Here is a 14,288-nt window from a genome sequence, read left to right as displayed (position 1 = left end):
TCTCAAGATCTGAGGTGAACACTCTGCTGCTGCTTTCAGTAGTATGGAAAAATTTCATGTAAAATGGCTTTCAAACTCACATTATTAGCATTTAACGCTGAATAAAGCACATGAGCTGTACCTGAGGTGATCACTGTCAGTTTTATGTTGTTCAGCCGTTTCTAAAATAGAAAAATCAGGTGTCGGTTAAGACAAAAACTTCTTTTAATATGGAAAATATTCGGCTATCTATCGCATGCCGTTGCTTTTATTTAGAACTTGACTTAAATCAGGCTTAATAGTCAGACACACTCCTGTTGGTGCCGTCAATCTGGCAACCTGCGTGTTTTGAACCCGCATGCAATACCTAGTTCAACCACTGGGTGTCAAACTTACATACTGCTCCTTTAAGAATTGTGTTGTTTCAACCCCTTTTCAATAAGTAGACCAAACAAGCAGCAAAAGACATTGTTTTTTTAGTGTGAATAAAATGTGACCACCAATCTCATGTACAAGTGAACAAAACATTAGATTAATCTAGAAAGAGTTTATTATGCCGTCCCACCCTTCGGGTTTGCCCTTACGCCGCCTCCAGCCACTCAAAACAAGAAGTGTACATTACCATACATTCACTCTAATCTCCTGTCCAAATCAATCAACATATATGGCTAGTCCCGTTATGTGCATAAATACACGGACACGACGCACATTCATGCATTCACGCAGACGTATGAGGGCCAACCCAGAGGCACAACTCCTCTATTGTGAGATTTACATGCACAAATAGTCCTACAGCATTCCCCCCGAAATACACATCTAAGCCAACCTAACACATTCATCTACCACGGTACATTATAGTGTCTTATATCGGAGTATAAACAGCCGCTCTCCTGCCAGAAACTCCGGCATTTGTGTTCAAAGATTACCTGGGTCAAAGGTCGCACAGCGTGTCAATACTCAAACAAATACAAAGGCCTATGTGCTTGTGCGCACGTGAACGAACACACACACACACACACACACAGTTTTGACTGTCTTGAAGTCTGTTAAGTAGTGTCGGTCTGGTTGCTGGTCGTCTCTCTGTAACTCTGGCTGGTGCGTGTGTGTGTTTTCTCCAACAGAGGGAGACAAAAGTTTGCGGGAAACAGACACTGAAGCTGGTTGAGTGTTTCCCGTAATGAAGAGGACTTCCTCTCTCTCTGAAATTAGCAGGTGTTTTCTTCTGGACCTGGAATTTCTTCCGGTTTCTATCCAGTCCTGGGTAAATATAAATAGAATTGAATAGAAGTTGTTATAATAATTTTTTTCTTCTGGAGAATTTTTACTTTATCTGGTATAAAAAAAAAATACCAACTGCGCCACCGTGCTGCCCTTAATTATTTATTTACTAATTTAATTGTTTGTTTACTAATTTAATTTATTTACTTATTTAATTACTTATTTAATTATTTATTTACTAATTTAATTATTTATTTACTAATTTACTTACTAATTTACTAATAATTTAATTATTTATTTACTTATTTAATTCCTCATTTTCCCTAATTAAATTATTTATTTACTATATTAATAATTTATTTACTTATTTGTTTATTTACTAATTTCATTTATTTACTTATTTAACTTATTTACTTACTAATTTCATTTATTTACTTATTTAATTTATTTAATTATTTAACTTATTTAATGTATTTACTCATTTAACTTATTTAATTTATTTACTTAATTATTAACTAATTTAATTTATTTACTTATTTAATTTATTTACCTATTTATTTTCTTATTTAATTATTTATTTACTAATTATTTTTAACTGATTTATTTACAATTTACTAATTTAATTTCTTTACTTATTTAATTATTTGCTCATTTAATTATTTATTTCCAAATTTTTTCCTAATTTTATTATTTATTTACTAATTTACTTATTTAATTATTTATTTACTGATTTAATTATTTACTAATTTACCTTTTTACTTAAGAATTAGCTTATTTAATTATTTATATAATTATTCTTTTTCTTTATTAATTATTTATTTACTTATTTTCTTACTCATTTACTTTTATTTACCAATTTATTTACTAATTTAATTATTTACTTATTTACTTAGCAATTTACTTATTTACTTTTTAAACTATTGATTTACTTAAATGAGTATTTACTAATTATTTCTTTATTTACTTATTCAAGTATTTACTTCATTAACACAGACTCAAATCCAAATGCGGTATAACAGATTTTGAAAGAGCACCATTTTTTGTCAAAAAATACTGATATTACTGACATAATGAATGCCTAGTTTGACAAATGTGTGTATCTACTTACGTATAGAGAGGCCGGAGCTGTAATTGGGAGATCTTCTGTGGAGGCTGGTAATTATACGAGCCCAATCCATCAAAGAAATCAACTGTGAAACAGACACGCAAATCACAACTCAAGCACTTTAAGCTGACTCTACTTCACTTTCCATTTGTATAATAAACACAATATACTCACAGCTGTCCTCGTCATCCGGGCTGTATTTACTAACATAGCAGGCATAAACAAATCCAAAGAGCTGAAATACACAACAGACAAATAGATAAACAACCATTCACACGCATCTGCTTTCATAAATGAGTAACACTTCAGTTTATGAACCAAACATTAGCACTGACTAGTCTATGCTGTTGAACGCTTGATTCTGATTGTCTGATGAACACTCTGAGGTGTGCGTTTTTTTTTTCAGATAACACATGGCTAAAGTAGTTCCGGCAGGTTTTGAGTGCATATATCACTACGTAAAATGATTTCATAGGCTTTGAATTGGATGTGTGAGAAACTAGTGCTGCACACAGGAGCAGTTTGAGGACAAAAACCAGACAAATGTCTGAATTACCACATCTGAATAGCGACTTTAGCTGGGGTGACAGTAGAATAAGCAGAATAGTCGTCTCTTTTTGTTGAATTATTAGTAAATAATTCACACCTGAGGCGGTGATGCAGTAAGGTGTTCATTATTTTCGAATAATTCAACAGCATGTCAATAATTATTCCTCATGAAATGTCTTAAGTACTTTGCACACTGAAATTTATTCACATACATGCATACATATGTGTTTACAATCTTCGGCCACTTTATTAGGTACACCTGTCAAACTGCTCGTTAGTGCAAATCTCTAATCAGCCAATCACATGGCAGCAAACTCTGATGGAGATGAAAGATGTAGACATGGTCAAGACAATCTGCTGCAGTTCAAACCAATAATCAGAATGGGGAAGAAAGCTGATTTAAGTGACTTTGAACGTGGCATGGTTGTTGGTGGAATTCTGAGTATTTCAGAAACTGCTGATCTACTGAGATTTTCATGCACAACCATTGCTAGGGTAAAAAGAGAAAATATCCAGTGAGCGGCAGTTCTGTGGGCGCAAATGCCTTGTTGATGCCAGAAGTCAGTGGAGAATGGCCAGACTGGTTCCAGCTGATAGAAAGGTAACAGTAACTCACATAAGCACTCGTTACAACCGAGGTCTACAGAAGAGCATCTCTGGACACACAACACATCCAACCTTGAGGCAGATGTGCTACAGCAGCGGAAGACCACAACAGGTGCCACTCCTGTCAGCTAAGAACAGGAAACTGAGGCTACAATTCACACAGGCTCACCAAAACTGGACAATAGAAGATTAGAAAAACGTTGCCTGATCTGATGAGTCTCGATTTCTGCTGCCACATTCGGATGGTCGGGTCAGAACTGGGCGTCAACAACATGAAAGCATGGATCCATCCTGCCTTGTGTCAACGGTTTAGGCTGGTGGTGTAATGATTTTCTTGGCACACTTTGGCCTCATTAGTACCAATTGAGCATAGTGTCAGCACCACAGCCTACTTGAGTATTGTTACTGACCATGTCCATCTCTTTATGACCACAGTGTACCCATCTACTTATGACTACTTACAGTAGGATAATGCGCCATGTCTAAAAGCACAAATCATCTCAGACTGGTATCTTGAACATGACAATGAGTTCACTGTACTCAAATGGCCCCAACAGCACCTTTGGGATGTGGTGGAATGGGAGATTCACATCATGGAGAAACTCTGTGATGCTATCATGTCAATATGGAGCAAAATCTCTGAGGAATATTTCCAGTATCTTGTTAAATCTACGCCATGAAGGATTAAGGCAGTTCTGAGATCAAAACGGGGTCCAGTAAGGTACTAGTACTAGTAAGGTGTACCTAATAAGATGGCCAGTGATTATGTATGTATGTGTGTGTGTGTGTGTGTGTGTATATATATATATATATATATATATATATATATATATATATATATATATATATATATATATATATATATTTTTTTTTTTTTTTTTTACTGCAAAAGGCTCATCTGACACTAATGCAAGCTTCTGTTCTGTGGTTAAAACATCTTTTATTTTTTATTTAAGACAATAACCAATGTATTTTGGTAGAGATTGGCCTTTGGTAGAAAATCCTCAACTGGGATTATTTTTAAGCTCTTTGAAGCAGTTTGGAAGGTGAAACCACTGAGAAATCCCCTTTAAGGAGAAACACCCTTCATGATTTCCTCAAAAAGTTCTTCTTTACGAGTTATGAAACAGACATATGAAATAAGAGCGAGTACATTTCATTCTAACAGTGATCGAATCTTGTAGCATATCCTGTACACATATCGTCACCTTGAAATTACAAGGTTCTATCGGCAATCTAAATGATTTTGAGATACTGAGCTTCAAAGTTTTTGCATTCTATTGCAAACAATATGTGTGTAACATTTATTTTTTAAAAGGTCTTAAAATGTAAACAACTTACAAAAAAAATCCCATAATGTAAATAAGTTATCATTTAATAAGAATATGTCAATAACTCGATTTTGACAAAAATGTCAGATAGAACATTATAACTCTAAGATGACGAAATATTGGTGCTACTGGTGCAAAATGTTCCTCAGACTGAGATGTGACCGAAGCAATAGATTGAAGGTAAAAGACTCACTGCGAGAAACACTTGCAGAGCTGAACTGACCACCTCTATGTACTGGTAGTCCAGCAAGCAGCCGCTGACAGTGATCACATGATGATCCTGAGGAGCCAATGGCGAATCAGGCACTGGAGTAACTAGGCAACCAGGCCCGTTCTCCATCCACCAGGAGCGATGAAGCGAAGTGTTAAATGTCATCAGGAAATCCCTGTCCTGCAGCAGAACACAAGCAGGCTTTAAGAGAGACAGAAGCCCACACCGACTACATTTTTTTAGTATTTGCAAATAAAAAACAGGTTTGTTTTTGTCAAATTGAGGATTCTCCCATGACTTATGTAGAATTAAATGCTCAATTTGAACAGAAAGAGTTTTGCATAATATTAAAATGGTTTGATTTGGAGGCGAGGCAGTGGCGCAGTAGGTAGTGCTGTCGTCTCACAGCAAGAAGGTTGCTGGTTCGAGTCTCGGCTCAGTTGCCGTTTCTGAGTGGAGTTTGCACGTTCACCCTGCGATTGCGTGGGTTTCCTCCGGGTGCTCCCACAGTCCAAAGACATGCGGTACAGGTGAATCGGGTAGGCTAAATTGTCCGTAGTGTGTGAATGTGTGTGGATGTTTCCCAGAGATGAGTTGCGGCTGGAAAGGCATCCGCTGTGTAAAAAATTGCAGGATAAGTTGGCGGTTCATTCCGCAGTGGCGACCCCGGATTAATAAAGGTACTAAGCCAACAAGAAAATGAATGAATGAATGGTTTTATTTGGAATATTCATTCAATCATCTTGCTTCGGCTTAGTTCCCTTAGAAACCCACGTGAACGCAGGGAGAACATGCAAACTCCACACAGAAACGCCAACTGACCTAGCCGAGGCTCAAACCAGCGACCTACAGCATTACCTACTGCGCCACTGTGTCGCCACACATTTAGATCATTTACTTTAATCATTACTATTGGACTGTGAAGAAACTTTCAACCAGCACAACAACACATGTTTCTGAAGACAATCACCTACTGCACCTTTCAATTATTTTTAGTGATGAAGCAAATCAACCCGCTATGAGGAGCATCACTGCATTACAAAGTTTGATTTGAAGCGATATAAACCATGAAATATAAAACTCTTGATTTAAAGTGGTTACTTGCATAAATGAAAACATTAAATTGAAAAAATCATTAAAATAAAAATAAATAAAAATATACAAATAAATAATAAAGTTAAATAATAAATGAAACAATTAAGTTTTAATTTAAGGGCGAGGCAGTGGTGCAGTAGGTAGTGCTGTCGCCTCACAGCAAGAAGGTCGCTGGGTCGCTGGTTTGAGCTTCGGCTCAGTTGGCGTTTCTGTGTGGAGTTTGCATGTTCTCCCTGCCTTCGTGTGAGTTTCTTCCGGGTGCTCCTGTTTCCCCCACAGCCCAAAGACATGCGGTACAGGTGAACTGGGTGGGATTAATTGTCCGTAGTATGAGTGTGAGTGTGGATGTTTCCCAAAGATGGGTTGCGGCGGTAAGGGCATCCGCTGAGTAAAAACTTGCTGGATAAGTTGACGGTTCATTCCACTGTGGCGACCCTGGATTAATAAAGGGACTAAGCCAACAAGAAAATGAATGAATGAATTTTTGACTTTAAATATTAGTATTTTTAACTAATATTAAAAATCACTCTCTCATTGGAGGACAATAATGGAGTTTTTTCCTCTGTTGTGTTTATATTATCAACAAATGAAGATCCGTCATAATAATTTCAAGGTAACTTCATTTAAATATGTCTTTTTGCAATTTCATAGTACAACAACAAACCAGGTTCATTCTGGAAACTTAGTCGAGTGGATGTTTGAGTGCTTGTAATTCTGGACACCACCAATTACTCCCGGGAGGTACGTATTTGTGAAAAAAAAAACATTTTTTGCGAATCCGCGAGAGGCCGCTGTGTGCGCTTTTTCGCATCTCGAATGCCTCTTGCGAGCGTTGTTCGTGCCCCCGATATTCTCGCGTAAAGTCGCCGTTTTCAGAATGAGCTTGAGTTGCATAACACTGCATAAAATCTGTTTGTTTGGTGCATTTACACAGTGACAGAACATGACACTGAAATCTGGCAATGCACTGATTCCCCTTACCTGAGACAGGTGACCAACTTCCAGATAAAAACAGATGATGAACGAGTTCCAGCCCACCCAGACCACAAGCCACACAGCATACTGGAAGAGTGCATATATACACACAAACATATGATCACACTTTATTTATTTATAACTTTATTCTATTACACACTTAAAGGGAACCGATTATACCCCTTTTACAAGATATAAAACAAGATTCAGACATCACTCGAGTATGTGAAGTTTCAGCTCAAAATACCACACAAATCGTGTTTGATAACTCTTTGAAACTGGCCCCTTTTAGGCTTTGCTCCTAACTGTGCGTTCACACTGAAAGCGGCGAGTGCGTCCAAGGTCGCTCTAGCCGCCCTGGCAACAACGTTGTCTGCCTTCAGCTCCGGCGGCGAGAGCGTCAGAATTCGCTCCATTGATCTCGTATTTAAAGGGGCCATGCAGCATATCAGTTACATCACTGCCTAAAACATGCTTTCTAGAGTGAAAATGTTGCGCACTTCTTATCAAATTCATTTAACAATGGAAGATCAAGTTGCGTTTGCTGTGGTTTTGCTCCACTTAATTATCCAATGTGTCCATATGTCTGAAATATCCTGAAGCAGCAATTCTGTTTTGTACGCGTGAGATTCCCGCTTTAAGATAAATATAACATTAATGCACATCAGTAACTTATTTAAAGCATGTTACTGAAAGAAAACAATGCAAACAATTGAAAATCCAGGGAATGCAATAATCAAACCCCTGGGAACAACTGTGGTCGGAACCAAAGTTCACAGGTCTGTGTTCTCTGAACTCCTCTCAAGTGGTGGACTTCTTCAGTCTAAATGCTTGCCGCCGAACCGCGTCATAGCTCATTACCATATAGTTGACTTGATTTCAACTCTCCTTGACGCGCTTCTCCTCGCTGCTTATCGCCGCCGGCTCTCATTGAAAATGAACTCTCTCCGCTTTTGATGTGAACGTACGGTAATTGTGTTGTTTTGGTGACTGTCGCTTTAAATTCAAATGAGATGGTGCTCTTTTCAAAAGAGGGCGGAGCTACAAATGCCTGTTCATCAGCATTGCAAATAATTCAAACTCTAATAATTCATACAGCTGCTTCGCACTCAGGGCTGTTTATGCTAATAAGAGATCGCCACTAATGGGCGGGGCTTTCCCCCTTTGATGACACGTACAAAGGGAAAATGTCAATCAAAGTTCTTCTGCAGACTGTTTTAATGCAGTGTGATTATAAAAAATATCATTAATTTTTACCATTAGAGGTCGGTTATATTTACACACTGCCACACAACTGTTTAAACCCCTTATAAAAGTGATTTTAGCATAATATACAATTCACGCTATTACCAAATAAGTAACTAATACTTTTAGCTCAATAAATTAGCTGTAATTAGCTGCTTATTACTAGTTAGTAAGGTAGTAGTTGGGTTTAGGTATATGGTAGAACTAGGGATATAAAATAAATCATACTTTATAAGTGCTAATAAACAGCTGATATCTTAATGATAATCAGGTAATTAGCCAGTAGTAAATGTGTGAATTGTGACTTAAACTAAAGTGTTACCAAATAAATGAATTAATGCAGGTGATGTTCAAAAAAGCATGTAAACCATTTTCAATTGTAGATGCAAAGTTGTTAGTATGCTTACCAGTATCAGATATCTGGAGCGGACTTGCACAGTTCCAAACACTCCCAGAATGACGGCCATGATATGGAGGAAGTTGGCCAGGATGGGAGCCCACTGATATCCCATAAAGTCAAACACCTGCCTCTGTAATGCAGCGACCTGCAAAACAAACCAAGACCACTTTACATATGCCATATTGAACTCTCACTACTGATTTTACATGCATAGAGAATATATTAAATGCAAACAAAGTGTCCGCTTGAATTCTTCAACTATAAATCATGGGAAAATGTCAAAATAGAAGGTGAAATAATGTCGTTTCATCATCATCATCATCATCATATACATTTTCATAATGTATAAATATATACTATATACATATATATATAGATAGTTATAATAATGATATTATTATATATAGATATGGATAAATAAATAAATATAATAAAAATAAAGAAATAAATATAAATAATAAAATATATAATCAAAAATAAAGAAATATAAATAAATAAAACTAATTTCCCAGTGATGGGTTGCGGCTGGAAGTGCATTCGCTGCGTAAAAACATGTGCTGAATAAGTTGGCGGTTCATTCCGCGGTTCATATGTAATAATGATTATAATAATTGTAATATAATGATTATATATAGATATAAATAAATAAATAATTATATATTATATTTTTAATCAATAATTAAAAATAAATAAATATAAATCATAGATATAATTATGACACTATATACAGATAAAAATGAATAAATGAATATAAATCACCAAAAATAAACAAATAAATACAAATCATTAAAAAAAATTATATACAGTTAGGAGTCAGGATTTTTAGCCACCCACGATTTTTTTTTTCTTTTTAAAATATTTCCCAAATTATGTTTAACAGAGCAAGGAAATTTTCACAGTATGTCTGATAATATTTTTTCTTCTGGAGAAAGTCTTATTTGTTTTATTTTTGCTAGAATAAAAGCAGTTTATATTTTTTTAAGAATCATTTTAAGAATAATATTATTAGCCCCTTTAAGCAATTTTTTTTGATAGTCTACAGAACAAACCATCGTTATACAATAACTTGCCAAATTACCCTAACCTGCCTAGTTAACCTAATTAACCTAGTTAAGCCTTTAAATGTCACTTTAAGCTGTATAGAAGTGTCTTAAAGAATATCAAGCCAAATATTATTTACTGTCATCATGGCAAAGATAAAATAAATCAGTTATTAGAGATGACTTATTAAAACCATGGTGTTTAGAAATGTGCTGTAAAAATATTATCTCTGTTAAACAGAAATTGGGTAAAAAAAAATAAACGGGGGCGAATAATTCTGACTTCAACTGTATATCTTATGATGAATGCAGTATAACTTTTTATTTAGTAAGTGTATGCATTTCATTTCTTTTTATTTAGTAACTAATGTTTATTTGGGCTATATGCTACTATGGTTTTTTGAAAATGAGCAAGCCCTGTATAGATTACCTACACTACATGACATTTACTGGCTGTTTTCTGTAAATCGTTTAGATCACAGATATACAGTCACTTTTATATTGCTGATATCCAGAACCCTCTTTTCATTTCTTCCTTGTAGCAAACACAGATAAAATCATGTCTGTCGACCCTTATCTCAGATCTTTACAGACTTCAACATGAGCGATCCAGCCAAATCAGCCTGGCAAAACAAGCCTGCGCTGCTGCAGACTCCCCAAGTTCTATTGGCAGGCAAACAGTACACAGAATCTGCTTTTGCTGGCTACTGTTCTTGGCAGAAATGCAGGATCAGTCCAAGCACTGACTGCACATTAACCACAAAGAGAAGAGATGGAAAACTCTTCACAGAAGGATCATCAGCAAAAGACCTGCGCCAGACCAGATTCTGGAGCATCCCTCAGCCCAAAGTATTGCACGCTCTTCTGCCGCATGTGCATTGATTCAATATTTTGGATAATTTGATGATGGAGTCTGCATATTCTGTCTGGTCCTGCTGGTGGGTTAGTTTACATTTAGTCATTTAGCAGACGCTTTTATCCAAAGCGACTCACAAATGAGGACAAGGAAGCAATTTACACAACTATAAGAGCAACAATGAATAAGTGCTGCAGGCAAGTTTCAGGTCTGTAAAGTCTAAGAAGGAAAGTATTAGTAAATTTTTTTTTTTTTTTTTTTTGAGTACAGTTAGTGGTATATCCAGAGAGACAATTGCAGATTAGGAAGTGAAGTGGAGACTAAATAGTTGAGTTTTTAGTCGTTTCTTGAAAACAGCGAGTGACTCTGCTGTTCTGATGCAGTTAGGGAGTTCATTCCACCAACTGGGCAGATTGAGCGTGAGCGTTCGGGAAGAGATTTCTTCCCTCTTTGGGATGGAACCACGAGGCGACGTTCATTAACAGAACGCAAGTTTCTGGAGGGCACATACATCTGCAGAAGTGAGAGCAGATAAGAAGGAGCAAAGCCAGAAATCGCTTTGTAGGCAAACATCAGAGCTTTGAATTTGATGCAAGCAGCAACTGGCAGCCAGTGCAAACGGATGAGCAGCGGAGTGACATGTGCTCTTTTAGGTTCATTAAAGACCACTCGTGCTGCTGCGTTCTGAAGCATCTAAAGAGGTTTGATAGAGCTAGCTGGGAGCCCGGCTAGTAGAGAGTTGCAGTAATCCAGTCTGGAGAGAACAAGAGCTTGAACAAGGAGTTGAGCTGCATGTTCAGATAAGAAGGGTCGGACCTTTCTGATGTTATAGAGTGCGAATCTGCACGATCGAGCAGTTCTAGAAATGTGGTCAGAGAAGTTTAGTTGGTCATCAATCATTACTCCAAGGCTTTTCAGCATTTTGGATGCAGTAATGTTTGCCCCATCCATTGGGATTGAAAAGAAGCCAACATCCAAACCAAGTCCAGAGCAGCTAGATATTTAAAGGGACAGTTCACCCCGAAATTCAAATTTACTCTCTCTTTTTTTCAAAACGCTGATATTTTGACATTGACTAGAAAATCTGCGCTTGAGCAGTGTATATTTGAGGGCGCGCAAGAGTTTTGTGCACAAACAGAGGAAATCGGCACTCAAGCAGAGATTGACATGCTTGTAGGCTATTACATGAATGCGATCTCGACTTAATACAGCGCCCATGACATTTGTCAATGAAATACCGCCACATGTAGTGGTAGATCTGTGTAAAATGGCCAACAGAGTCTGCCGCCACAGCTGGAAAAAAATCCTGGAGGAAACACTGACTTACTATTACAATCATCAGCACTTTTAACAGTTTATTTTACAGACTTATAATATTCTGTAGTTCTATTGGAGTTTTCATTCCAGAATGGCTGCCGCGCCATCTAGTGGCTGTTTCCTAAATTGCACTAGAGTGTCGCCTCATGGTGATTCTATGCTCTTTGATATGGCGAATGAAAACCCGCTTTTTAGTACAGGAGCCAATCAGCGATCGCTATATGGTGGAAAAAGCCCGCCTTCTAGTACAGGAGCCAATCATTGATCTTTATTGACTGACATTTCATTTGGAAATGAAACTAAATAGACAGTTGTTGTTTAATTGTATTGGTTATTCATAATATGTAATGCAATTGTAAGCTTGGCAAGTAGTTTTGGTGAGTTTGAAGTTGCCCATTCCAATGTGGCTGCTGAGTGAAATGACTTGCCACGTCTGGTCCGAGCCCCTCCACCGGAGAATACTCAGTCTATAGCGACCTATGATTGGCTCCTGCACTAGTAGGTGGGGCTTTATTCGCCATATTGACCGTCACACTTTTCCCCATTCAAAATTATACAGGTGACACAGCTTGTGTATCCTACAGCCTTTGGTTTAACACAACAAACAAACTCAAAGATTTAAAAGTAAAGGGCGAGTAAATGATGACAGAATTTTAATGTTTGGGTGAACTCTCCCCTTAGGTCAATAGCAAATAAATAAACATATTATCTCCACACACATAGGAAATGATCCCAAAGCGCTGTGCCGCAGCTGTTTCCATGGAAACTGCCTGGAGCCCCGGCCCTCGTCTCATTGAGACAAGAGCCCCTTCCTCCAGAGGCCCCTCATCCTCACATGAACCCACAAATCATGCATGTGTGTGTGTGTGTGTGTGTTTGTGCATATCTGGGGCATGAAGTTTCTCTCCAAGAAAACTTCTGACAGGTGACTCACTTATGAAAAGAGAACCAGGGCACCTTCTCTCTTAGCTTCAGGCCCTCACACCATCTCTATTTGAGGAGTTCAGATCTAAACATATACTGTCTGGATTGTCTTTTTCAAAAATGAACATTATTCTCACACTGAATGTCTCTTTTTAGTTGCATGTACTTATTTAAAATGTGCTGAAATTACACAATTACGTTGGGATAGTTTAATTTTTTATGTTCGATCCACTTATATTTGTTAAATCTGTGAAGTGATTTGTGTTGGGACATTATGAATGAATTGTGTGGACCCTGCATTTTTTCACAGTGCAAGCTCTCTTGTGTGGGTAATTTCAATAATTATGGGAAACAATATATTATTTTCTTTCCATTTAAAGAGAAATACCTACACATAAACATAGGATGATGAGAAAACATTTCAGATGGCAACTCTTCATTTGTTGTCAGATTATGGACTGGAGACCAACAAGAGAGTCTTACCAGCTGCAGGCAGCAGATGACCACCAGCGTGCACCTCCCGTCGCACCGACCCATGCTCTCGCGCTTGAGGCACGGCTTGGGCCCCGCGAGGCGTCGGGAGAAAGCGGAGTCCCCGGTGAGCTCCAGCGCGCTTCACGATCAGCAGTCAAAACATCAAGACGCCCGCCGGGCCGAGTGCACGCTTCGCGGCGTCGATGCTCGCGGATGTCCGCTGGTCATTCCGGAGCTCCTCCGCCGAATTGTCCGAATCAAAGCGTCCAAACTGCGGTCTCAAATCCTAGCCAATCTGCCACACCTTCATTCCGTACCGGGTACCAGACCCCAAAAATAGCACAAAGAACAGAGGAAGAGTCAACGGGCGCGATTAACAGGCAGAAATGAGCATCATATGATAAGCATCAGACGGAGCGGGGGGTGTATATAAGAGCGCGAGGTAAGAAAATAACGCCAATGAAACCAACACAAAGGGAGCCTTTGTGACTTACCGTGAGCTCCGGTGTTGGTTTTTATGAGCTGAATTACTAAACCGGCGGTGTAGCTTGAGCCACCATCCTTCTCTTTGTCAACATCGGCCCCGGGAGGGTGCACGGAGCGGGTTTGTGGGTGGAAATCAGACACCCGCGTGCGAGTCTGCAGCCCGCGCGCGCACCCGCATAGAGACGCTCGCGCCCGCGCCACAACACGAGGCGTTCACTCACACACACACACACATACACAGCACAAAGAGACCATCATGCGACTGTGGAGGAAATTATAAAGTGGAAACCGACGATTTCATGGATGGATATTATGTTATAATTGTGAAAACTATAAATATTATATATTGTAAACAAATAATAAAGGCGTGGCTTTAATTTGGTGTCGTATAATACCGTTAGTTATGACTTGACCTTTTTTCAGAGCAAAAAATGACGATGATCATATTTTTACGTTTATTTACAAAGAAAATTTTAA

The 14,288-nt window shown here is 38.0% G+C and overlaps 1 protein-coding gene across 1 annotated transcript; it reads right to left on the bottom strand.

The window, feature by feature from the left end:
- Positions 1-511: 511 nt before the first annotated feature.
- Positions 512-13,980, bottom strand: nkain1 (sodium/potassium transporting ATPase interacting 1). The gene is made up of 8 exons (NM_200545.1): positions 13,820-13,980; positions 13,335-13,629; positions 8,722-8,859; positions 7,076-7,156; positions 4,982-5,179; positions 2,477-2,537; positions 2,306-2,387; positions 512-1,236 (listed from the first exon to the last, which is right to left on the bottom strand). The coding sequence occupies exons 2-8, from the start codon at positions 13,386-13,388 to the stop codon at positions 1,227-1,229; spliced, it is 624 nt and encodes a 207-aa protein (NP_956839.1). The 5' UTR covers positions 13,389-13,629; positions 13,820-13,980; the 3' UTR covers positions 512-1,226.
- Between the last annotated feature and the right edge of the window lie 308 nt (positions 13,981-14,288).

This window comes from Danio rerio, chromosome 19 (assembly GCF_049306965.1).
Source record: "Danio rerio strain Tuebingen ecotype United States chromosome 19, GRCz12tu, whole genome shotgun sequence".
Classification (NCBI taxonomy): domain Eukaryota; kingdom Metazoa; phylum Chordata; class Actinopteri; order Cypriniformes; family Danionidae; genus Danio; species Danio rerio.
The sequence above is the reverse complement of the archived record's forward strand: the minus strand, read 5'-3'. Positions and strand labels throughout refer to the sequence as shown.